Source organism: Vipera berus (genome assembly GCF_964194415.1).
Source record: "Vipera berus genome assembly, chromosome: 11".
Classification (NCBI taxonomy): Eukaryota; Metazoa; Chordata; class Lepidosauria; order Squamata; family Viperidae; genus Vipera; species Vipera berus.
Genome location: NC_138214.1, coordinates 360,202 through 385,673, shown reverse-complemented (window position 1 = coordinate 385,673; position 25,472 = coordinate 360,202). Strand labels below are relative to the sequence as shown.

At 54.8% G+C, this 25,472-nt stretch overlaps 1 protein-coding gene across 3 annotated transcripts; it reads right to left on the bottom strand.

The window, feature by feature from the left end:
- Positions 1 to 92: 92 nt before the first annotated feature.
- Positions 93 to 25,472, bottom strand: LOC308673308 (diacylglycerol kinase delta-like). 3 transcript variants are annotated; one of them, XM_081336889.1, is made up of 29 exons: positions 25,275 to 25,472; positions 14,538 to 14,648; positions 14,045 to 14,125; positions 13,480 to 13,584; positions 13,203 to 13,335; positions 13,014 to 13,120; positions 12,771 to 12,896; positions 12,195 to 12,297; positions 11,338 to 11,500; positions 11,002 to 11,110; positions 10,313 to 10,452; positions 10,038 to 10,119; positions 9,850 to 9,941; positions 9,257 to 9,356; positions 8,796 to 9,024; positions 8,269 to 8,370; positions 7,960 to 8,059; positions 6,910 to 7,017; positions 6,385 to 6,481; positions 6,094 to 6,201; positions 5,722 to 5,835; positions 5,497 to 5,631; positions 5,105 to 5,271; positions 4,517 to 4,637; positions 4,274 to 4,360; positions 4,053 to 4,172; positions 3,619 to 3,742; positions 2,752 to 2,882; positions 93 to 2,363 (listed from the first exon to the last, which is right to left on the bottom strand). In XM_081336889.1, exons 1-29 carry the CDS (start codon positions 25,455 to 25,457, stop codon positions 2,289 to 2,291), a joined length of 3,453 nt encoding a protein of 1,150 aa, XP_081193015.1. In that variant the 5' UTR covers positions 25,458 to 25,472; the 3' UTR covers positions 93 to 2,288. The 3 variants fall into 3 exon arrangements, with proteins under 3 accessions (XP_081193015.1, XP_081193013.1, XP_081193014.1); XM_081336887.1 differs by lacking the exon at positions 25,275 to 25,472 and adding an exon at positions 14,841 to 15,055 and having other exon boundaries at positions 13,477 to 13,584; XM_081336888.1 differs by lacking the exon at positions 25,275 to 25,472 and adding an exon at positions 14,841 to 15,049 and having other exon boundaries at positions 13,477 to 13,584; positions 14,538 to 14,717.

Sequence of the window (25,472 nt, the reverse complement as noted above, 5' to 3'; positions counted from 1 at the left end):
AGACATAGGCACACCCAGGGAATGTGGAAGAGAAGACAACATTATTCCAAGATCAAATCCAAGTTGAGATTTATTTTGTCACCATGATGTCTGACATTTGGGACCACAGTCCAGGGTCTTTCCCCCATTTTAAGGACTAGCATTTCTCACTGACTTATTTTTCCAACTTCCATCCTGCATACTCGGGCAAACTGCCCACTCGACTGCCGCGAAGTGGCTGCAGTCTCTCTCCCTATCAGGCTATAGGGAAGAGCAGCCAAAATGCACGGAGGGGGTTAAATGGACATCTGAAAGCAGCCCCCCCTTTGCTAAGCTGCAGTGGGTAACTCCCAGGTGATGCCGTAGCCAAAGGATGTGCGGCTGGAGAGGGACTCCAAGCTGGAGGGGGGGCACAGTTGTCCCATTGCCCCATCTTTATTGGGGCAGAGGTTCTACCAGGTGGCGACTTAGGGCTTCCTTCTGCTCCTGACTTTGTGGGCAGCTGCCCATCATTCAGGGTCTCTAGGCAATTGCAGGCAAATCCCCCAGCGTGACATCTCTTCCCATATGCTTGGCAAATCCCAAACCTGCTGCTTTCCTTGGGCGTTCCTCCTTTCCGTGCCTGTGAGCTGAAGAGACCAGCTGCTTTGCACCGAGAACTGAGCTGGTTGGTTCATTTGCAGCAGAAAGGGGTATGCCAACGTCTTCACTCCTTGCCCACTTTCAGTACAAATCGCTGTTGCATATGGAGACACAATCGCAACCAGCTCCAAGCAGAGGGGCCCTGCCCAGCTGTGCACACATGCCTAACATGGGGAAAATCTGGCCCCACGGGCCGCCGGTCCACTTGGCATGGCAGAAGCGATCTCTCCCTGCAGCTGCCCTCCAGGGACAACAGTGGCTCTGCCAACACTGAGCTGGAAACCAGGCTGAGAGGTCCAAGGTATGCCGGCTGCTGTCTCAGCCAAGACAGCCACGTGCCCAAGTGCCAGTGGGGTCCTCCGGTGGAGACAAGGCAGCCCTCCCAGCAGCTCTAAGGAGCTGGTCAAACACTGCAGGGGGGTGTCTCTGCCCTGGGCAATCGGCTGGTGCGTGGCTTCTCTGACGCAGCCCAGCCAAGCATAGTTAAAAGCCCCTCCACACCGGAGCAGCCCAGAGTGGCCGAGAGGCTCTCCCAGAAAGCTCCAGGCTCTACAGACAGATTCCAAAGTGCATTTGCGCAACATAGGTGAAAAATAAATTATGGCATATATTACTCTTTAAATAAATAGCTTTCCAAGGTATGTACATTTTTATCACTTTCCAACACACTAGATCAATGTGCCAAAGATGCAGAGGGGGAACAAGAGTTGGAGGAGGGGTGCAAGAGCAGGCTAAGCTGGCCCCACGGGGCCCAGTCTGCTGTGTGGGTGGGAGGCCCAGTAGCGGCTGCAGCCTGCAAAGGGCTTCCTGCTTTCCCAGGGTCTTTACCTACCAGTAACGTGAGGGGTGTCTCATTTGAGCATCTGCGTTTGTAACCCTCTGCCTCTCAAAAGGAATGCTTTAGAAGCTGAAAGTTTAGTGACCCTGGATCAGGAAAGAAAACCGGATCTGGAATTATCCATCTGCTGAACTGCACCATGGATGCCATCAGTGGGGCTTCAGGGACCAGTGAGAAAAAGGTTTTATTTAAAAGAACTGCGAGGAGCTCTGTGGCCATCCAAAAAATGAGGGCAGACATCAGAGGGGGCCACTGCCAGAAGTGTGGGGGAAAGGGCTGGTTGGGCAGGGGGTCAGCAGCAAAGGCAGAGGCCTTTTGCTCTTGCTCAAGGGCACCGTTGCTACTGTGGACAAACTGGAAAAGCAGAATTGCTTGGGTGACTATTGCTAGTTAAGAAGGCTTCCCTTGCCCAACTCTGAAACTAGCATGTCAAGAAGAGGGTGTTATTTGGGAGCACCCCAGGTAGCACTCCAGCCAGTTGCCATCAGCCTCCCCAGCCCTGGCACAAAACCCCCTGGGTGTGGCTTGATGGAAGAGACTCGATTAAGACCGCCCTCCCAGGTTCCGGGAAACAATGGCATGCGTGGAAAGAAGCACAATTCAAGCTTAGGAAGGTGACCACAGCAGCTGCCACATGGAGGGGCTGGGAGATGTGGAGGCCAGGAAGGGTGAGCACAGCCAGGCCACCATCTTTGGCAAATGTGGAAATGTAAACTCCAGTGGTCCTCACAAGAAGACCTCAGCCCGGTGCTGGCGAGGCCTGGCAACTCCGGTGGACACAGTGAAGATGGAGGATGGCCACCTAGCCATCTCCCTTGGACGATGTTCTCTACTGCTGCCCGGCAGGGTCCTTAATTCCCTGGAGGATCCTCTTCACATGGCCCACTTTTGATATCCCAAGTTCCTGCAGGGGGGTGGAGAGAAGAGCGCCGCTCAGGGAAGCACCGGGCCGCCTCCCCATTCAGTGGGCCCTATTTCTCCCAGCTCTCCAATGACCCCTTTGCACCACGCAAAGCAGGGGGTCAACTGCAGAGCCCCACCTGGTTCGTTCTCTAGCCATCCTTATGGCAAGCTCCCACACGGCCCTCCCATTAAGGGAATGGCTGGGGTATAAGAAGCCTGCCCCTTCTCCCACCCAGAGGACTGATATGCAGCCCCTCCTTGTGCCTTTGTGGAAGGGCAGGCAACAAGAGGCAGAGCAGGCAGGGGCAGCTTGGCCATGCGACAGGCAAGCAGGAGCAGTGGCACTCCCTCTCCTCCCCCCCCCCCGCAGGCAAGACTGCATGGGGTACCTTAAGATCTCTCCTCTCCAACAGGATCAGTTCAGAGCCCTGGATGTCATGGCGCATGAAAAGCTCTTTGTATTCCCCTAAATCAAGCACTTCCAGCCAGGCGGCCACCTCCGCTGGACCCCAACTGTCCACTGGCAAAAAGGAAAATTACAGGATGGTCAGTTGGGGGAAGGGAGGGAGGGAGGGGCAGGCACATAGCAGCATAGTCAGAAGCAAGCTCAGACAGGGAGACGCAAGGGAGGAACAGCAGGAAGCTGCGGTGTGGGGGGGAAAGCAGACTTGAGTGTGAGAAAAGGGCAGCCAGGTGAGGCTCTGTTCACCCAACATGCTGAACCCACTTGCCACTAGCCAGCCTCCCTTGAACCCGTGTGCAGTACAGGCTCAGCCCCCCCCCCCCCCGATTCGTCGATAGGTCTGGTGATCGGACGAATGTAGGAAAGCTGGTTCACAGCCTCCTGTGTGATCAAAGGGGCTGCTCCCCCATGGGGTAGTGGGCTTCCTTGGGAACGCCTCACCCCTTCCCCAAAGCAGAGAGATGCTTCCCAAATCTAGTCTCAGGTTCTTCCTCTGCACGGGGAGGCAGTTCTGGTGGCCTGATGTGGCACCCACAGTATCTACACCTACCCTGGGCAGGGACTCCAGCACTTCTGGCCTTGGGCATCTGCGCCCCTCTAGATGGGCTGTGCCTTGCTCTGGGGAAGCAGCACCCAGGCCACCAACTGCTTCCCACCCCACGCCCACCCCAGTTATGGGGACGCTGTACCATCGTGTGGGGTGAGCTAGCTGGCCCCTCCCCGGTGTTCCTTTATCCAGATGCTGAGGTGTCCCATCCTGGCCTTCTGGGTTCTGGGAAGGTTGCTGGATTACCTGGGGTGACCCCGCCAGATCTCTGCTTCTGGAGCTTCTCCTTCTCCTTCTTGGGCTTTGCAAGATTGATCCGTAGCTTCAGGCTGCCCTTGTTGCTGCTCCCAGGAGCCTCCTGGCCCACAACCTGGGAGGAGGAGAAACTGCTGCTAGCAGAGCTGGGGACCCTCCATGCTCTGCCTCCCTTCCCAGGACTTTGCCAGGGCAGAAAGGAGGCGGTGGCAATGGCCAATATGACCCGGCTGCCTTCCCTGCTGGCTGGCTTGGACACCCAGCACCTCTGCCGCCCAGCCTTCCCACCCTGGAGCCTCCAACAGGCCGGCCAAAAACTGGCCTGGGGACTCCAGAGGCCTCCTTCCAAGGTAGCCATCTGTTTCTGCTTGGAAAAGCAGCCGCAGGCTTTCTGGGAAGCCACCCCCACCTGCACCTGTGCCCACCTCCTCAACTGAGCTCAAGACAGGGGCCATCCAGTGGAGGTCAGAGAACCTCTGCAGCTCCTGGCTGACGGTGCCCAGGGCCTGGTGGAGGACATCCTCTTGCTGGGGCGAATCCAGCTGCTGTGAGAAAGGCTGCTGAGAAGGGCTGCCTTTGCCCCAAGAGAGGGCAAGGGATGTGTGGGGCACACAGGCATGACCAGTGGCTTCTGCCCTGCACTCACCTGATTTCCTTCTAGGAAAGCCTGGGTTTCAGCATACAAGGCCTTCACACTGACAGACACCTCCATAGCTGTGCTCCGGCTAACCAGCTGCAGCCCCCAGCAGGAAAGAAAGGAGTCAGCAGGGGCTGACAGGGAAAGGCATGCCACCAGCAGCCAGGGCTGAAGGGAGAGACACCCAGGGAGCATCCCCAGCCCTACAAGTGGGTCCTTCCACGCCCACATGGGACGGCTCCCGATACTCACCTCCAGAGCCCCACTGCTGCTCTTGCAGGCCAGGACCTCGCTCAGGGCCAGTGAGCTGCTGTTCACGGCATGTGCCAACTCCTGCTCCATGCCTTTACGGGACTTGGCGGCCTCTCGGATTCTGCGAGGGAGAGAAGGAAATGGTCTCTCAGCCATAGAGGTGGCAAAGCCAACAGCAAGGTGACATCAGCTGGATTGTCTCTACTGATTGCAAGAGAAAGCAAATTCTGGGAGTTGGAAGTCCACACATCATGCATTTATCAAGAATGAAAACACGAGTGGAGGGCAAAGTGGCTTAATGTGAACGTCCTTCTGCCAGGAGCTATGCAGGACTCCCTCCTCCTGCTCCCCGTTCTTCTAAGACCTCATGAAGGAGGCTAGACTGAAAGAGCACTTGGCCCACAGAGGCTCCCCAAGGCTGCCCTGTCACCCGTGGTGGGGAACAGAGACAGCATCGTCATGAAGGCATCTCCCACAAGCACAGGCCACACGTTGGTGCCTGCTGGGAAGCAGCTCCCCAAGGCCAGTGAAGGCTTCCAGGGCAGACTTTGCAGAGGTGTCACCTTCAGGGTCTGGCGTGTTTGGCACCTGCTAATGAGTGTTTCAGTGGCTCGGACCAGCTGCTGCATCTGGGTTGCTTCCTCCTCCATCAGGTATTCCATGGACTGCTGGGAGCTGAGCCGTTGCCGGGATGGGGCTCGGTAGACCTCCCCCTTTTGCTTGTCTTCCCACGATTTCAGGGTGCTCTCAAAGGCCTGCAGGGACACAAGTTGGCCATGGCTGACAAGAGCAAGGCTGGGGCCTTGAGTGCACAAGGCCGTCTCGCACTGGCCAGGATGCTGGCAGTTCTAGACTTGGCCAATGAGCTAAGATGCTCAGAGGCTACAGGACTGGCTCTCCCTTTTAGTCAAACACCTCAAAATTTTAGCTGCTGCCAGATTCCCATGGGACCACCGCCCAACTTGCAATGGGTTACTCACCCTGTCCCTCGTCAGCATCTGGGCACGGTTCTTGTGCTGGATCTTGATCACGCCAGGAGGCTGAATCCAGGCCTCTCCATCCACTTGCACTGGGACCCCCTCATCTCCCCGAATCGTGATCTTCACCATCCGGCACTGGGGACGAGGCAATGGGAGACACGTGACCTCCTTGTGGAAGATCCATGGGCAGCGCAGGCAATGGGCCCTGCACAGGCCCTGCCTCACCTGGGCAATGCGGTGGTGCTGCAGATTGATGACCCGAGAGACCGCCATCTGGATGCTCCCAAAAACAGCCACCACTTCAAGCTTCTTGTCGTCGAAGGAGGGAGCTCCAAAATTCTGCCAGGGAGAAGGCCAAGCTTCATTGAGCCAAACCCTGGGATGCTCCCCTCAGTATGGTTCTACCCATGTTAAAATGCAGACTACCTGAGTCTACGCAGTTCTCAGCCAAGTAAGTCAAGAGGTTGGTTGTGCTTCTTAGCAATAGTGACAGTGAAGCCAGTATCCCCCGGCCCTCCACAAACACAAGGAAAAGCATCAGGAACCCGTTCGTGGCATCTGTGACCAAGAGGCAGGTGCTCAGTGCCAGAAACTCACACTGTCTTCCTTGGTGCCGCCCCAGAAGTTGATGCCTCCTGCATAGCTGGGAATGTTAAGCACGGCAATGCCCTGCAGGCTGGGCAAGGAAATGGGAACCCCGTCGCACTGGAAGAGAGTGGAGAGAAGCACTGAGCATCCACTTCTGAGGGCACACAGAGGCCTGAGTGCCTGGAGAGTGCTCCAAGCAGCCCCCTTCTCTTGGCAGGAGGTGCCTATCAGCAGGCTCAGGCTCTGGTGCTTGGACAGCCATCCTCCTTCAGGCAGGAAGGGCAGCCACCTTTGCAGTACCTCAAGTTGGACCCGTTGCTCCAGGTTCTTGTAGGTCCGCTGCAGCAGCTCCTTCGTTCCCAGGACCCCGTACCACATCATATTTTTGGTGCGGCTGCTGCAAAGGCAACCAAACAGTGGGTGTCTTTCTGTTTCCTTCTAGCATGACAGGGCAGCCTGCCCACCGCCATGATTCCCAGGCTCCTAAAGCCTCTTGCAGCATGGGTGCCCTGCCCAAGAGAGCGTCCCCCTGCTTGGCTTTCCTCGGGCCTGCTAGGTTTAATCTGCTCCTAGCCAACTCCTCCTCCTCCTCCTCCTCCTCCTCCTCCTCCTCCTCCTCCTCCCCCCACTTAATTCTCCCCCTCAGAGAATTAAATGGGTTTTTTCCTCCAGAGTCAAGCAGATAGCCAGTCAGCTATCAAAAGCAGTTATAGTCTCTCTGTACATACATGCACACGGACCGGACCGGAGACTTTTGAAGCTGGACAAGGGGGGTTCCATTTCGGGGGCCTCTGGACTTCTGCCTTTGGCAGCATTCAGACTTACCTGCACTTCTTTGGATGCTCATCCCTCTTGTTGTTGAATTCCAGCGAGATCTTTGCATCCAGGCCAATGCCAAAATAGTTATTCATGACGCACCTTTCAGAAAATTGTCTGGAACCAGCAGATGGAGGGAAAGGAAATAATTCAGCAACAAGCATTGAAGCAGAACCAGGAATACAGCATCAGAATACAAATAGTAGGTCTGTTTTCTCAGTTTCTGAGCACAGCAGGGAGATGGGCAAGAGCATTTGGACACCAGCGCAAGAGGCACCGAAATGCAGAAGGATTGAGAGGGGGGCTAGATGGCTCTAAGATCAGACCCCTGATTGATGTGACTGTGACATCTTCCAGTCTCCCAAAGCAGGCTAAAATTAAATGAAGCCCTGGCTGATTTCCAGAGACCTGTTTATCTGTCTCCTTGAAGGATGTTAATAGACTGAGGTGGGCCAAGCCTTTCAAGGTGACTGGAAGTGGAGGAGAGTGTCCAAGCCTTTTCTGATGGGAGGGAATTTGCTGAAGCAGGTCTGGCTAGCAAGGAGATGGACAGCCTTCTTCTTGGGGCTGTTCTGTCTCCTGCGTGAACCGGATGAAACCAGGGAGTTTCCCATGCAAATATCCTCAGCACATGGCAAAAGTGGACATGCCAACTGTGAGAACATGCAAAGCCCACTCTGGCAGTGCCTTGTTGAGGCATATCTGAAAAAAAAAGTGTGAGCTTTGGGAAATTCAGCCTTCTTCCAGACGCACAACAGGATACCCCCTTGGGTGATAAAGTCAGGATCCTCTGACTGTGCCGCTTATTCAGGCCTAGGGGACTATTTCATTCTGCTGCTCTTTAAGATGGACATGGGGCATCAGTTTAAAATGTGTTTGCTGGACTGACTATTTGCCAGGCCCATTTGGCATTTTTAAATGCCGCATGAAGGGAAGAGCAGAGAAACCTTTTCTCTCAATAGCCAGCAATTCTTGCAACACCGAATCGCTCTCCTGCTGTATGCAGGCTGGAGAAGTCTCTGACGCGGCCCTTGCTCCACTCATCCAGAGGCCACTCACACAGCATCAGGGTCCTCGGAGAAAGGGGTAGGGGTGAAACGCTCAGGCTGATCCAGGAAGAGGGAGGAAGTGGTGGAGATGACCGTATCGCGGCGGGACTCTGGAAGAGACCCAGCCAGAGAGTCTGAGCAGCTCAGGAGAGGTGGCTGGCCTCAACTTAGCTCCCTGCCACTCCAAACCCACTCAGGATGGAGCATCTGAGCATTGCCTAACCTCAGCAGAGGCAATGGACACCCTCCCTCCCTCCCTCCAGGGCCTGGCCCTGCGCTCCTTCCCTCGCAGCCTCAGCCAGCCATCCCAGAGACTTACTCGGTGCTTCCATCTCCCTATTGAAGTCCTCACCACTGTCCTTCTTACTGGCCCCCGAGAGGCTCCGGTAGGTCTGAGTCTGCTTGTTCTGCTCGTCCACCGCTGGCAGGAGGAAATAAAAGCACAGGTCCAGCTTACTCTAAAGAGGGACTTGCTCTGCCCTGCAGTGCCCTGGTTTCCACAGTCGGCACATCAAAAGGGATTTTAAAAGGACTATTTGCTCTACAAGTAGCAAAACTGTCTGTAATGAAAGGACGGAAAGTACTACAGTAGCAGAGGCAGCAGCTGGCACTGGAAGCAGCGCTCCCTCCACCATGGCCAGCCACAGGGGCCTTGGGACCCAGCAGACGACGCCCACCACAGTTCTGTTGGGGAGGCCATTCTTGATGTCCGCCCTTCACATCCAGCAGAATCATAGCCCTCTGACACATTTGGGCTGTTGGCCCACCAAAGCCAGTCTTGGTACTAACCCAGCCTTGCATCTCCATCTGTTTCCCTGCGGCCACCGAGGCAGGGCTGCAGCTCACCTTTCTCTGCCTGGTCAATGATCTGGCGCAGCGCCTTCTTGAGGCTGTTGGCCCTTAGCATGAGCTGCTCCTTGGACCTGAAGACGCCAGGAGGCCGAGGGCTGGGCTGGACAATGCTCTGCTCCTTGGCCTCGGGGGCTGCAGAGCTGCCTTCCGGTACCACGACGGCCTGTGATTCCTCGTTCAGCTCACGGACCAGCGACTCCAGTTTCTCACTCAGCGTGGCACACTGGAGGTAGGCGGGGGGAGGGTGTTAGCTGTGCAGGATGTGCCTGCAGCTTCAATACCTCCCCCCTGGCCTCGCCCAAGCGGGGAAGGTTGGGATATCCCCCCCCCAAGCACAAAGGAAGGGGTGCCCAGCAGATCCCTGTCTGTCTTCCCAGCATTTTCTCATTGACGCTCTTGTAATCCTCCCTCCCAGTTCGCCAACAGTGCTCTAGACGCTCTGAGTAGCCCCTTGCCTTGCCAGCCATGATGGCTGCTTCCTGCTTGTTGTCAGCTGCCTGTCCATAAGCTTTTCCCACATCAGCTACAAAGTCATTCACAGTTCCGCACAGGAATCTGGGAGAAAGAGAAACCAAGGTTGCAACTCTCAAGCAATTCAGCCGGGTCCTTGAACAAGCAGGTTCTGTTTTGTAGAGGGCACCCTGCAGGGGGAACTCAGAATGGCACCCAGAACATTTAAACTTTATCTGTTATACATTAACATTCTTAGCTGCAAACTGATGGGAGCTGCAGGATATATGGAGTTAAAATCTACATATAAAGTGGGACGCACTCTCAATGGGTAGATAGAAAGTGCATATTAATGTACATTCGCAGAAGCTCAGAGGTGTGGGAAAAACAGCAGAATCCTATTTAAATCTAGGGAAGAAAAGCAAATGACTTCATTCTGCAATTCTCACTGCAGAGGAAAGACAACAAGGCCAAATCTGCAATGGGGTTTGGGAGGGGTGGCAGGAATTGTGCAAAGGTTGTTACAACTTGCAAACTATTGTGGAGATGCTTGCAACTTGTATTTGCCCCACCCCAGATGGAAGAACGTCTCCCTTACTTTGCCGAGGAGATCACCACCGAGTGTTTGTCGGACTCCAAAATCTTTGCCAGGTGGAGGGCCACCGAGTCAGCGTAGTGAGAAATCTGAGCCTAAGGGAAGACAGCCCACACTACTGTCCCCTAGGCCACTCCTCAGAAGGGCCCAGGCAAGGACAAGGCACCCCCTCAAAGAGACCTCCTGCCAACCTGGATGGTGGGATTCTCGCTCTCGTCTTCCTCGAGGACTGGGGGCGACTGCTTAGGGGCCTCGTAGGTCAGGACGCTCCACCTGCAGGGGAAATGAAGGGGGTCTCCAGTGCCTCTCCCCCAGGCATGCGGACATGGGAGGGTCCTCAGGGCTGAAATGGCAGAGCCTGTTCTACCCCCAAGACAGGAGCTAAATGTCCTCCTTGGCCTCTCCCTGCATCATTCAGCCCTTGGCCCTCCTTTTTGGGGAGGGTTGTGACTGAACCCCTCCTTACCGGTCCAACATTTTCGTGGTGGCGCGCTCCAACTTTTCCAGAACCTGCAGCAACTGTGTATCGTCATCGCAGAGGCTGCCCCAGCCCAGCACCCGGGCCAAGTCATTCCCGGTGCCCAGGGGCAGGACACCAAGCTGGCACTGCAGAAACAGAGAGGGATGATGGGAGGGTTGGCATAGCTGAAATGGCATGCAGCTTCATCGCAGGCCTTGGGGAAACTGGGCAGTCTCAATTCTTCTTGAACTCCCCAAGACCTGCCGCTCCCCAGTTCTCCAGACATGCATCTCCACAAGGCAAAAGCAAAGGGGTTGGTGGCACCTTAGTCAATGCATCTTCTGCAGCAAACATTTTATGGATGCCAAAAAGGCAGGCTGGGGGTGGGCATCATTTTTCCCTCCTGCTTCTCTTGTGTCTCCTCCTCACAAGTATCAACAATTACACAAATTGTATGCAAAGCTCTCTTGAGCTCAAACCCTCCAAGACTACCAAAATTTCTTATTTGCCACCTGTTTCTGCACACACAAACCTCAGTCACAAGTTTTCTCCTCCTGATTTGAATTCAGGCAAGGGTGCCCATTTGTGTGTGTGCACATGCACACAGCCACTCTAGATACAGAGAAAAAAAATCAAGAAGCCAAGTTTGCTCCCCAACTCTTGATCTGGCTGGGATTTGGGGGGCTGGCCTTCACCTGCTTGTGTAGTCCCAATGAGTCAATTTCCGACAGGACCCAGCCAACGCTGCCATCTCCACCGCACACCAAGATCCGAAAGGTGGAGAACTTCTGAAAGAGCCGCAGCCTGGCCGAAAGAAGAAGAAGAAACAGAAGTTGGCAGTGGGCAGTCAAGTACCAGCTATTCTTCCAGCAGGCAGGCAAAATGGGGCCTGCTGCAAGGAAAGGACGTGTGTCCCCCCCCCCCAAAGTCAAAATTGCCCAGAACTTGGTTGGAGAACCTCAACTCTTGGGCTCCCTCTGCCACCACATGAGGAAGGATAGTGGGTGGCTTTGAGGAATCGGGACCCTTACCCAAGGTGTGGCCCACCATTCATGAGATCAAACACTTGAGCTGGATTGAGGAACTGCTTGAACTTGCGCAGAAATTTCACCCCCTGGTTATCCCCACTCTTGGAGTTGACAAAAGCCAGAAGGGGGCTGGAGCAGCTGGAGGGGCAGGTGGCCTTCCAGAATCCTGGCACAGGGGAAGAAAAGGCTGTGATTGCTGCAGCCTGGAGCCCTGCTGCCCGCTCCCCCACCTCTCTTGGCATTGCCAAGTGTCCTAGCCAACCAGGGCAGGCACAATTATTGCTCGCATAGATTGGGGATGCGTGAGAGCATCACCTGAGATTTAGGAAGCCACCCGAAACTGGGAAAAAAGCCCCCAATAGCTTGGCTACTCTTCTGAGTAACAGAAGCCTCTGCTTTAGCAGAGGGCAAGAGAACAACAAGGAAGGAAGGATGGCAAACTTTTGACAGGACAGAAAGCAACAACAATCTACAATCTTTTACAAATTAGAGAAATTGTAGCAAAGTGCACCAATGACAATCAACAACCAACCCATCTGAGCCGCCCCAGCAAGACGAGCTGCTCTGAAAGGCAGGAGGAGGGCTGCTGGCCCAGTGGATGGAGGGCATCCCCAGCAGAGGGTACTCTAAGACCCTCTGTAGATGAAATGGGCACACTGCTCTGATGCCATCCCTGCCCACGGAAGGGACCAGCGCCTAGAGGCCCCCTGAAGACCCAAAGGCCCCACGCGCATGACATGCTGCTGGCCCAGGGGTGGCTCTCTGGGACCTGATTCCATTCTGAGGGGGCCAGGACTGTGACTGCCAATGTTCCCAACGGGATGAGGGGACCCCAGGCTGCTCCCAGCTGCCCCTCTTACCATCGGAGTCAATACTGTTGAGGGCAGTGGGGGGGATGATGGAGACCTTGTACTGGCCCAGGGGGCACTTCTTGCCCAGCTGGTCTCTGCAAGCACTGTGAACCTAGAGGGGGGTAGAGGAACCCCTGAGCAAATTTCCCCCAGAAAAAGATGGGGAGCTGTGGACTTGGCCTTCAAGCCATGCAGGCTCCCGGCCCCCAAGTTCTGAACAGAAGAGCACAAGGGCACCTGCAGGCCTCTCCCAGGGACCCAGTGAGATGAGGGGAGGTAAGGCCGCTTCCCCTTCTGCAGAGCGAAGACTTCCAGGCAACCCTGGAATAGCCGTCCTGCTCTCTCGTTTTCCAGCCCTGCTGATCAGTCAAAATGGGCTGGGTCCCTCCTGGAAGCCCAAGCAACCCCCATTTCTCTCCTTAGCAAAGAGCTCAGCATCCTTCTGTCCCCCCCTCTCCACCCCCATGTAAGTGGAATCCCATTCTTATATATGGGGGAGTCAGGCTCTGTCGCCCCCTTCTGCTCTTCCTCTTGACCGGCACCTACGGGAGGCAGGAGTTTAGGGAAGGGGGTGGTGGTGCTTACAACAGCCTTGCACCAGAGGCAGCGCCAGTCCTGCAGCCTCCGGACACTGCCAGAAGTCTTGTCACACACAGCACAGCGGGCACCCACCGGAAGGTTCCCCTCCAGCCACTGGTGGGGCATGGCCACCTGCAACAACAACAAGGGACAGGCTTCTGTCTGCACATCCAGCTCTCTCCCTTGTGGGAGGTAAGGGGGGGGCTGGCTGGCTGGCAAATCTGCTGCCCAAGGAAGCTCCGGACTGACCCCGTCTTCGTCCTCAATGATGTCATTGCCAATGGAGGCCAGTGTGGTCCACTTGCAGCTGTTGGTGGCTCTCACTGCGCAGCGTTTGTGGGCCTTGAACTTGCACACTGCGAGAGAAGATGAAGAGTCGCACTGAGGGAAGAGAAAGGCCCCTCGTGGCTGCCCCCTCTGCCGGGGAGAAGGACCTACCTTCACAGGAGAGGCCGTGGGACGTGACACCTGGCAGGGCCTCCCGGCAGACGTTGCAAAAGGTGGGCCGGGCGTGGGAGCAGGCGTACCAGTTGTGCATGCCGGAGAAGTGCTCCATGTTGAACTGGGATGCCTGGAGCAGAGCACGGCAATTGGTGGCAGCACCCACAAAAAGCACATCCCCATTCTCTGCCTGATCTGCCCCCGACGTATTGGGAGGTTAAATCCAAGACATCCCACACAGGCCCTCCCAGCAGGGTCCCCATCACACAACCACCTCATTGATTTCCCATTTCTGGACAGACTTCAGAGCCCCGATCCAGTCCTCCATTTCCTTCCGGTTCTCTGCACAAAGAATGAGTTTTCGGAACGGGGTGATCACCTACGGGAAGGGAGGCAGAAAAGTCCTGCAGTTGTCATTCATCAGAAGCCATCTCGGCTGGGGCTACTTTGCCTGGGCATCCAGCCCAGCTCTGCTTGCTCTCCGGTTTCCAGGCAGAGAGAATTTTGTTCTCACTGCCTGTTTCTGTATCACTTGTAACACAGGATGCCTGCTGATGCTTTCAACATGGGTTCTATCTCCGATTCTTTCCAACAGCCACCTACCTACCCAGCCTTCCAGAAAAGTAGATAGATGTGGAAATATAGGACAAAGTGAGCTAATATGATCTGTAGGGCCTGAAACAGGGAAAGTGCTCTAGGGATCCCAGCCGAGTCAGAGGATGATGGATTGGGGAAGGAGGGAGAAGAGACTTGTGGGTGTGCCAAATGGAAGCCCAATGTCATGTTTCTGACCCCATCTAGTCCACCGGAAAGGCTGCCAGCTGGTGTGGTAGACTTACCGTAAAGCTATTGTTGATGTTCTTGGTGCTGGTTTCTGCCACGCTGGCATCTGACAGGTCCACTTCATCAAAGATCAATGACTAGAAGAGCAAGGAGGAAAGGGAGCCTGAACTCCAGACAATCCCTCACCCTGCTTCCCTTTCACTTCGCAAAGAACATCTTGGCTCAGAATCAGATCAGGAAAATGAGCAGAGCTCCCTTATAGCCCTTTGCTAACTGCAGGATTTTCAAGACAGTCCTGTGGCTGTTTACAGCAGATTTCAAGTCTGTTTCCTAAAGAGATCTGCGGTGTCCATTCCACATAGCCATTTCAGTGTCCCCCACCCCACCCCACCCCCAGCCTTGTTCTTGTTGCTCAGATCGGGGAATCTCTGCACAGGGCAAGGCAGGGAGTACGTTGCCTCTTGGGGAGAGGCCAAAATATGGGCTCTTTGAAATGCCCAGGGCTCCTGGGCGGAAGCTGGCAGTCCTTCCATACTTTGCCATCCTCACCTTGGAATCTTTGGCATAGTAGAGGGTCCGGCCACGCAGCTTGAAGAACCTTCTCTTCCACCGCTGGAAAGAGCTTGTCTGCTTCAGCAAGAGCCCCTCCTTCACACTCTTCTGCAAAGAGATTGAAAATATGGCTCCTTTGCATCAGGCCCTCTCTGGGAGACTTAGACACGGCTCCTCCTGCCAGGATTGCAGCAGCCACAATGAGTAAGTGGGTCGCATCCTGGGTCCCACAGCTTCCCACAGCGGCACCCACTGGATCTGGGCTTCTTCAGAGCAGGCAGCCTGATCCACTCCTATTACCTGTTGCCTTCGTAATGTCTATATGGGCACGGCAGGGCAGAAGTTGGGAGGCTGCCCTCCTGCCAAGTGCAGCTTAGGGAGGAAGGCTGGGCACCTCTCCTCTATAGCCTCTGGCCCCACCTTGCCCTTGCCCCAAAGCAAACTCCCTCCTGCCCTCTGGCAAGTACGGGTCTCCCCTGCAGCCCTTGCTGGGTGGACTCCTTCCTGCCTCTCCCCTGCCACCACTGCAAAGGAGGGCAGGGCATCTCGGGCTACCTCGGGCTGCCAGAGGATCAGCCGGTCCAAGGCAAGGAGGACAAAGGTAAGTTTTTATTGGAGAGCTCAGTGCGGAGGGATCAAAAAGCTCCACCACAGGAACCGGAAAAACCTGATCCTCCCTTGGGGAAGGAAGCCGAACACCCGCTGCCCAGGGAGAGCCGAGGCGGGCTACCGAACACTTTTGACCCATGACGCAAAAACCTCAACCCGGAGAGGGCTGTACCACGCTCTTCCGGTCTTGGCAAGTACAGCTTCAGCTTCAGTCACCTGCCTAAGTCTTGGGCCACCCTGGCTGAGAGGCGCAATCCAGGGCAGCCCGTTGAGGAAGGCTGACACACTCATTCTGCCACTTGATAGCTCAAGAGCATTCTTGTGTTTCTTCTGTCCTCAAATGGCTGACAACTACCGTGGGTGGGTGGGGGGGAGAACCCATCATGGAGTTCTTTTTCTTCTTCCAACAAAAGCAACCCCCCCACCCCGAGTTGTGTCCTCTCTTGCCCAACAGTTCCCCTGGGGTTCCTAGGAGAGCAGATCAATCTGTCCACATTCAACCGCATCTTTCAAGAATCTGCCTCCCCCCAACCAGGAACCAAAGCATATGCTCAGCTGATTTGGTTCTGTTTGCAAAAGTGGCTCCCAGTTTGCCACACAAGAGCTTTTCCTTAAACTCAGGCTGCTGGCTGGCATTATGACTGACAGGTAAACAAGAAGCAGAACAAAACCTGAACTAAGCTGCTCCTCCCCCAGTGAAGGGGTATGTTGATCAACCACAAATATACTTCTGACCATGGTTCGTTCTGTACCAGGGGCTCTGGGGCCAGGCACTGCCTGAGCTAACCTGACAGGACAAGGGGCTCCACTCGGCTGGCTGCTGCATTCAGGACTCCAGAGACCCTGTGGGGCCAGCTAATCTCTGCACCCCACCTGGCAAGGCCTCTTCTGAACATGGAGTCTTGAGCATTATTTTTCATCCCCTAAGGGCAAACTTGGGGCTGCTCCTTCTTGCACCGGGGTGCACTTGTGAATGACCAGGCCAGAAAAAGGAGGATTAAGTCTTGGTCAAAGAACCTGCTCTTTCCACAGCAAGTCCTGCTCATTGGGGAGCCTGGATGGCCAGAAATGCAGACAGCATTGGCTGTCTACAGGGGGTCTACCATGGCTGCTGCACAGAAGCCGGCCCCCCTGCCCCTCCAGGCCCCGCTGCGCACTCAGCCTTTCCAAGGAGGTTTGGGCTGGGGGCCGCCGGCCAGCTGTAGCGGCACAGAGAAAAGGGTGAGGAAGCCCGGCTGGATTGGCGAGGACGGCCCAGCCCAACCCAGCAAGAGATCTAGCAACTGTGCACACCCAAGTCCCCCGTAGGCCCTCAAGCTGATGAAGGACGGAGGTCGGGGAGTGCGCCTCTCCTTCACGCACCGGACTGGACTCCAAGGAGTTCCTATCCGCTTCCGTCCACCCAAGACCAGCACTCTCCACTAGGCGCACTGGAGAAGCTGACCAGCCACAGGAGCCCACAGCCCTGTGGCAGCTTGTCTGCCATCAGCAAGCAGGCAGTGGCCGCACGAGGCTGCTATTGGCACCTGCGCCAACTTCTAAGCCGGGACCCTGGCCCAGGCAGCCCTTGGGCACGTCTGACAAAGAACAAGCCAAATAAATGCAGCAGCAGAACTGCTGGCCAGTGCAAGTTTTTTTGGCTCTTTGGCTTCGTTCCTGAAGCTTCTTCTCCAAAGCTTTGTGCAACAGAGGCAGAAAGGTTTCTCAACATCTTTGGAAGAGTGCTTGTACAATACTTTTAGAAACATTTCTATGCCCTCTTTCAAAATGGGCACTCCAGAAGGGCATACAACATGCTAAATCATCAAACTTCAGAACAATCATACACACCATGAAACCTGATTGAGAGAATAAGACCAAGAAAGCAACAGCCAGGGAGCGTAACTCGTTTCTAAGCAGTATCCATACCTGAGTCACCAACAGGAGAGTTGGGCAGCGACTGTAGATAAATTTGTTAAATAAATAAATATGTTTCAAATGAGTGGAAGAAGGCAAATGAATGACTGAACCAGAGCTGGGGGGGGGGCAGAGCGGAAGGGCTCTTCATTCAGAGGGGGTTGGGTCGGGGGGGGGAGAGGAAAGGGGCTGTGGCCATTTCTTGCCTTGATCTTTTTTCACATTCATTTGGCAAAGGGCCTTTTTCTGTTGAGGGCAACTATCCAGAAAAAGGGCAGGCCAGGCTTGATGGCAACAGAGCAAGGACCCCCTGTTGAACAGAGCTGCACTTGTCTTCACTGCGACTCAGGAAACGCGGGTGCAATTTCCAGTTCTGCTGAGCGATTGGCACTCCTTCCTGTATTTCTCACACATGCTTTTTTTCCACAGCTGGGCATTGCAAAATTCACAGAAACTGGAGGAAAGTGAGGCTGCTGCTGTGGTGGCAGAGGGCTCAACTCCAAGCCCCCCCCTTGCCTGAGTCTTGCCAGGGGAAGCGGCTGCCTCAGCCCCCTTTCCAAGGCCAGATAGGCAGGCCAGCGGCTGGAGGAGTGGACCCCACAGCCTCTTGCAGCTGCCAAGAAATCAGGATCAGCGACCCAAGGAGGCTCTATCTGCTGAGGAGTGTGGCCCAGAGGCCCCCAGGCCTTGCCTCGTGCAGCAACCTGGAGACCTGGGGCCCTGCACTGCCCAGGAGCAAAAGTGGGGGAGTTTGCCCCTAGGGGCTGCAGGGTGTGATGGAGGAAAGAGGCCACTGTGTTGTGAAGACCGTGGATTGATTTTCAGCCAAGAAGGCGACTGCAATCTGACGTCAATATCCAGAAGAGGAGGAGAAGGGAGACTGTGTAGGAGATAGCCTGATGATCAGCACATTAACCCCTCCTCTCTTCCCCCTCCCCAAATTAAGCATCTTTTAGCTCAGAGATGGCTAGTCAGATCAGCAGGGCAGGGAATGGCGCACAGACTCAGGCCAGGTGAAGAGGCGGGGCAGGAACGAGGGTCCCAGACAGGCCCTGGCCAGCGCCCCAGACAGCAGCAGTCCACGGGCCGAGTTCCCGGTCACGAGCGGTGGCTGCAGCAGCGGGGCTGGGGGAAGGGGGCGACCTTATCACCGGGCAGGAACATCTAAAAATAGTTTCTCTGGCTGGCCTAGAAGTGCCTCTGCAAGGCTGCCTGGGAGGGGGGGTCAGAGGTTGAGGGAAGTGTGGGGCCAGGAGGGGCCTCCTCAGACCGGGAGGGGCAGCCTAGGGTGCCAGAGCTGGAAGCCCAGCCCTGGCTTCCCCCTCAGAAAGCGCTCATAAAATGGAGCCTTGAAGTCTTCAGGGCCCTTCTCTGAGAGGGCTCCGACATTTTGGAGCTCGCTGGAAAGGGAACATTTGGGGATCCCTATTTAACCTATTAGGTTGCCCAGGATAATGATTAAAAGGAAAAGGGGTCCTTTGTCTAATTTGAATTGGGGTCCTTCCATGGGGGGGGGCAAAGAAAGGCTGTAATGGACTCCTGAGACACTCCCCCCTCAGGAGACCCATGACCTGGGCAACCCTGGCAGCAGGCAACCCAAAAGCGAAGCCTACCTTGTGGGGGGGTGAATGGCTCGTTTCCTTCTCCAAGGGGCAGCAATGAGAGACCAACACCTGACAGTGGGAGAGGCACAGGGAGGGGTGCCCTTTTCAAGGATGGCCTGGCACAGAGAGGTGAGATGCCAGTGGCCTGCCCTGATCCCAGCTCCCTTCAGCTGCATAACAAGTGCTTCCCACAGGTAGAAGGGAACATGATAGCAGCCCATCAGGAGGCACAGGGAAGGGCAAACCTAGAGAGGAGCCTCCCCTGAAGGCCGGAAGCCTTGGAACCTGGCACCATGGCACATCTCCCCTGTGTTGGCCTGGGCAAGGCAACCCTTGGGCCTGCTCCCTGCCTGGGAAGAGCTCAGTCTCCCTACCCAGAAGCCAAGCGGATGCTGCCCGAAAAGCGGTGCCCCTCCTCTGCCTCTTGGCTCCCCACAAGGGCACTGATACTTGGGTTACCGTTTTACTTTGCCCATCCCAGTGAGGGGCATGCAGTCTGCTGGGCCCCAATGAGAAAGGCAGGCCAGGCCGGCTGCATTTGCTATGCACAGCCCCCCCTGTTCCCTGGTGGCAGCTCAGTAAGGAGAGACACCCCTTCCTCCTCCTTCCCTGTAGGAAAAATGACTGCTGCTGCCGCCTCCTCCTTCGAGACGTTGTTAGGGGACCAGGTGCTACCCATCAAAGAAAGATTTCCTACTGGGCAATGGATGCAAATCCCCCTCCCCCCTTTGCCAGGGATTCTCTTTATACCTCTTTATGGGGCTTATGGCCATTGCAGCTTGTTCTGGAGAGGAAAACACCTGCTTTGGGGCAGCAGGGACCAGAAAGCAAAAGACGGGGCGAAGGAGGCAGCTCAGCTTAAAGGGGTCTCTGCCCTGAGGAAGTGGAGAAAGGCCGAACCTCTGCCCAAGGGTGCCCTAGAGCTGCCAACTCTCTGGGAGGAGCTTCCCCCCCCCCTGCTCATCCTGAGCAGCTGCAGGCAAGGACCAGGAGGGCAAGTGGGGAAGTTCTGAGGCCCCTCAGCCTGGCCACAGGAGCGCTCTCCAGGGTGCTGGGAGCAGCCAAAGCCAAGCATTCCTGAGCTGGCTCCCTTTGGCGGTGGCTTCGCTCTGCCGCCCCCCCCCCCCCCGCTTCTGTTCATCTTCCTTTGGTCAGAGTGGGGGCCAATGAGCCACCTTCCCCAGGATTGATCCCAAATGTGGGGCAGACCAGGTCAGCCCAGAACAAAACACCTCACAAGTTGGGCAAGCCTGGGGGGCCCAACAGATGGCCACCCCAGGCCAGTAGCCCCTCTTTCTGCTTCAGCGTCTGCAGCGGTGACTCATCACAAGCGAGACACACAAAGGAACATGCTGCCACCACCAGCACATTCGCAGCACCAAGCGAGCCCCCTCCACCTAGTGTGATCTGGCACCGCTGCTGCCATCTGCCCCCCTCCCTGAAGAGGACAGAGTGAGAAAGGGGCGTCAGGGGGACAGGAATCCTTCAGGCTCCCTTCTGGTTAGCAACGGCTTCCAAAGTAGCCTGTAAGCTCCTTTCTCTTAACAACATTTCAGTCATTCCCCGTCTGGCCAGCAACATGCCATTGTGTGAACTGCCTTGAGGGAGAATGGGAAGAATCCTGTGTCCTTGGGCTGAAGAAGCACAAGGGAGAGAAAACTAACTGGGAATAGAGCTCACATCTTTCTGTCACTGACCTCAAATCAGAAAGTCAGAATCTTAACATTTATACTAGGAATATACGCTTGAGTACAAACTAATTCTTAATATTAATTCCATGTAGACCATCAAGAAAATGGAAAAGATAAAAAAGAGGAATAAATGCTATTTTTATGCTGAAGGCAGACCCTGGAGAAATGTTTTCCTTAGAATCTGGGTCTTTTGGGCCCTAGACAGGGGAGATAAGGTGTTGGTTCTGCGTCAGCCTTCTTCAACTCAGCCCTTGCGGGGGGTGGGGGTTGAATTTAATTCTCAGAGGTCTTGGTCCCAAAATGTTCCAAAGCACCAGGATGAAGAAGCTAATCTAGAAACAGAGCAATGAAGGGCAAAGCTTTGGCCTACGAGATCCGCTCGGTTGGATTTCTTTTTAATATCTGTCTGTTGAGCTCAACCACTTGGATCCTCGTGTGGGACAGCGAGTCAAGAGGCAGACCAACCTCTACTATTCTTCGGCTTTAACCAGGACAAGTGGCTGTACAAATACTGTGTGCTAGTGCAAGCCAGGTTAACAGCTTGCACGTGGGAGGCCCCAGAGAGCTGCCACCAGAATATTCCAATCTATCTTTTTCGACAGAGAAAACAAAAAAGGGAGATTTCAGGGGCAGCAATGGCAGGTGCACAGGGCTAGGTAATTTCCATCCAAACCCTTAAAGGAATGAAAATGTGAAATCAGACTCCACATCCAAGAAGTGGACGACAGCCAGTGTAATATTAATTTAAAAAGCATTTTGAAAGGGAGCCATAAAAAGGCCGATTCCACATTAATTAATTGAAAACATAATTAAAGCTAAGTGATGTCTGCCCAGCAGACCTAATGCAGTTCTGTTGCTCTTCCAAACATCCCGTTGCCGCTTTCTTCTTCTCCTCCTTCTGCTCCTCCTCCGCCTCTGGGCCCTTCTTGTCCAGGTCCCAGTGCAAACGCTCATTCCCGGAAAGCAAAGACCATGGCAGCGTGGGCACTTTTCACCGAGGGACAAGAAAGCGGGAGAAACACACATCCCTTAGCAGGCCAGCTAAAGGGAGGCCAAGGGGCTGCTTTCGCCGGCTGGTGAAAGGGGGGGGAAAGCCAACTATGGCAGCCCCGCTTCATGCTATGTCCAACCGGCTGGCATTGCCCAGGCCAGTGGCCCACTGAGCGTGGCCTCCAGCCCACCCAGCAGGCTGGCTCCCTGAGCCGGGGAGGGGGAAGCGCTCTGCCGTCTCCCGCAGGGAACATGATGACGGAGAAGGAAGATGAGAGCCCAGCACGCCTCTAGATCTGCTGTCGGAGCTACTGTGCTTGGGCAACCGAGTGCCATCCTTGTAGTGAAAGCAGCCCTGGCTCCGCCTCCCAGAAGACGCTAGAGAACTTAAAAAGAGCCAGATGTTTTGGACACATTTTCGACAAGATCTGAGCCCGCTTTGGTTTGAAAAGCCGCGACTTTCATTACATTATATAATTCTTAGCACAGGCAGTCCCTGACTTACAACCCTTCATATAGTGACCATTCAAAGTTACAACAGCACTGAAAAAAGTGCCTTACGACCCTTTTTCACTCTTACGACCGTTGCAGTGTCCCGATGGTCACGTGATCAAAATTCAGCTTCTTGGCAACAGGCTCATATTTATGACGGTCAGAGAGTCTCGGGGTTATGTATTCACCTTTTGCAACCTTCTGACAAGCAAAGTCAAGGGGGGAAGCCAGATTCACTTAACGACCATGTCCTTAACTGAACAATTGCAGTCATTCACTTAACAACTGTGGTATGAAAGCTCATAAAATGAGGCAAAACTCACTTAACAATGGTCTTGCTTAGCAACAGAAATGTTTGTGTCAGCTGTGGTGGTACCTGTATTTCTCTCTTATTGCTAAAAAGCTGGAACCCCCGATTTAGAGGCGGGGGGGAGAAGAGCTCCACCTGCCCCTTGGCACTGCCCCTTCCACAGGCACCGTCTGTCCAGGAAGGGGGGGCTGGGGGTGCTCTGGGCAGAGGCAAAGGTTGGCAGAACGCATCTCGTGGCCAAGGAAAGGCCATGCCAGAGGGAGGCTGGGCACCAAGAGCAGCGTCCATTCATGGGGCTGCAGTTGTCCAGGTGCAGCCAGCTACCGCACTAGGACAGCAGCCAGGCAGCACTGGACACCCACTCCCTGGGTCTTGCTGGCCCAGAAAGCGTAAACAGTTTGGTGTTCGTGCTAAAGTGTAATGCCAGCCGCCAACCAGCCCTTGTCCAAGACCAGTTTCTTTTGCAGCAGTTCCCTCTCTGCTCCGCTGCGCACAGACACAACCATTGACCTTTGTTGTACTGGGGGTGCCAAGCAACGGTTCCATGGAGCTGACAATCCCACCCCCCATGACTAGCTGATGGGGGGTGCAGAATAAACATTGGATGTTTTCCTAGGGAAACTCTGACCTTGTTAGACCTGCAGAACTCTGAGCAAAGACAATCCAAGGAGTTTGGGAGGCATTTTCAGTTGCTGGTTGATGACCAGAGAAAATGCAGCATCGGGAGAGCCGGGCTGAGGGCAGCAGGTATGCCTTGCCCTCTGATGCACTACAGCCAAGCGAAGCAACTCCTGGGGTACCTGACAAGCTCTACATCAAGTGCATGAACATCCGTCTGTAAGGAGTGAGCAGCTCAAGCAGCTGCAATTTCAAGTATCCCGTTTGAGGGCAGGAAACAAATCTGTCCAGCATCGTTTCAGACTGAAGGCACAGTGCTACCTCCTGTCAAAATACAGAGAAAGTTCACAGCAAAGCATCAGTTCTAATGACCTTCTTTGTTCAACAAAGTCTACAGAGCTGACTGCCACAGGAAGCCATGGTCACCAGCTCAAGTAAGTTGAAAATGAGAGAATACGAAACGATTTTGGCCAAAATAATGGGATGGAGCCTTACAATTCAAGGGCATCACGTGCAGGGAAATGTCGGTGAGGAATGATTTCTTTTCCCACATCCTGCTTCCAATATGAGGATTCCAGTCATGTCACCTACCAAAGCTTAAAAGCCCTTCAGGATTGGCAGCTGTGCTCTAGCAGGGCAGGCTTCTGTTTTGATGTGAATCCTAGGCTTCAGCGGCCTCCTCGCAAGGTCCGCACTTGGAGAACTGCAACCCAGTGAAACCTCTTTGGGCCTGGAGCTGAGGAACCACTTTCTGGGATGGAAGCTGCCCCACCCTGGAACAGATCCCAATTCAGGAGCAGAGACTCTCTCCCAATGGCTCCAGTTCTTTGAGCGAGGACCAGCGTGGGGACATTAACCCAAGAGCTGGCCTGTCTGCCCAGCCAAGGCAGAAGGAGACGGCCCGTGAGTCCCATCTATGCATTTCAACACCTTTCTGATCTAAAGAAATAAAGGCCTGGTCTACTCCACTGAGCAACACTCAGCTCTGACTCCAGATGGTTTGCCCCGGAGGCCCAAGCAGTCTGGAGCCTCTGGCTGCAAGAGAGCCACTCTGAAGGCGGTAGGTAATCTCCAAGGGACGAGCCTGAAAAGGCCGTTAGGAAATTAAAACCAGAGCACAATGTTCCACCTCCTAGAGCATCCTGCTGGGCTATGTGTCCCCCCCCCCGTTCCAATGGCCTGGCTCTGCACTGCCTCCCACCTAGTCAGCAAACGGTGCCCCTGTCCTGGTGAGAAAAAGCCCTCCTGGGACGCAGCTCCTTCAGTGCCTCAGTCGCTGCACCTGTTTCTCCGAGGTCCCCAAGGGAAGCCCCTCGCCTCAGGGTAACGCCCCTCCCCCTCGCTATGCACCCAGCCCAGCCTGCAAAGAGCAGACACAGTCCCGGCAAGCATCCTATCATTAACTCGACTGTCAATCGCTCCAGCGTCTCAAGGTTGTACAAGTCATCATCTGGGGTGGATTTCAGAGAAGACGCATCAGCTAATTTCTGTAATAGCTCAGAATTGATTCCCCCATTGTCTCCAAGAAACAATAAAGCATCTTCCTCCTCCACCTGCTTCCTCATCTCTGGCTTCCAATATTTCCCACCAGGACCATCGTGGTCTTTAAGCACTCAGGAAGATCTGCTGATCCCTCACCTGTGCTGCAGAGCAAAAGGGGTAGAGCGGTGTGGGGGTGGGGTCTGTGCAAAACAGAAAGATCAATGGGAATGCTAGATGCAGAGCCAGGTACCAAAACTTTTTGCAGAATTCTCGTTTCTACATTTTACACAGTCCTTTAGGAAACAAGTGGTTCCAAACCGAGCTCTGACTCTACTCAGGAGAAACTTTTGGCTTTTTCAAGCTATAAAGATGAAAGGGCGCTCCCTGTAATCCGTGCAGTCATACCCCACATCTTAGCACACATCACGCCCAGTTTGAGTTAAGCCATTCAAAACCAACTTTGGAGGAAAGAGGAAAAATCTGAAATGGCAACACCTCTGCAGAACCAGCCATCAGTGAACCTAGAAGAGTGGGTGTTTGTAGGGGTTCTGTTTTTTGGTGAAACTAGCGCTTTTGCCAGAAGGTTAACCTCTGGATTAAGCATGGTTTAACAAATAAACCACAACTGGTTGGTTTCACATAATAGGTTAAGCCACAGGATCAGATTTACAAATAATAGAACCGAATTCAGACATTCAATCACCCCGCTCCACTCACGCTTGCCTCCAACACAGACCCTGAAACCAGCCAGAGAGCAGACCAGCGGTCTCCTGGCCTAGTTGACAATCCGCTGCCACCAGGACAGAAGTCAAGGCAATGCCACCCAGTAGACTGGGCACAGCAAAGCCAGCCGTGGCTTAAGATGAGGGGACCCCTTAAGAAGGCTGGATGTCTTTCTGCCTTTTCCTCGCCCCTCACACGGAAAAGCCCCCTCCGTCTCGCCCTCCTCGCCGAACCAGTCAGACGCGGAGCCTAAGACTGGCAAGGTAGAAAGCCAGGTGCTCACTCGGGTGAGCCAACGGGGGGGGGGCGCCGTTCTTACCTTGGCCCTCATCTGGCCCGAGGTGGAGACTTTGCGGATGAGCCTGTGGGAGCCGCCCTCCTGCTCGCCTTCGCTGTCCGAGGACTCCTCGCCCGGGGCCAGCCGGTCCATCTCCAGTGAGACCAACGACTCGCGGCCCTTGCGCAGGAACAGCTCTCCCGGGGGGGCCAGTTTCTCGGCCATCCTCCGCTCGGGTAG

Bases quoted from the DNA above. Each gene is read 5' to 3' on its own strand.
- LOC308673308 (XM_081336889.1), bottom strand. From the start codon at position 25,457: ATGGCCGAGAAACTGGCCCCCCCGGGAGAGCTGTTCCTGCGCAAGGGC. The intron at 12,897-13,013 runs GTCAGTCCGGAG...TTGTTGTTGCAG, and splicing joins TCATTGAGGACGAAGACGGG to GTGGCCATGCCCCACCAGTG. The intron at 9,357-9,849 runs GTAAGGGAGACG...TCTTTCTCCCAG, and splicing joins GTGGTGATCTCCTCGGCAAA to ATTCCTGTGCGGAACTGTGA.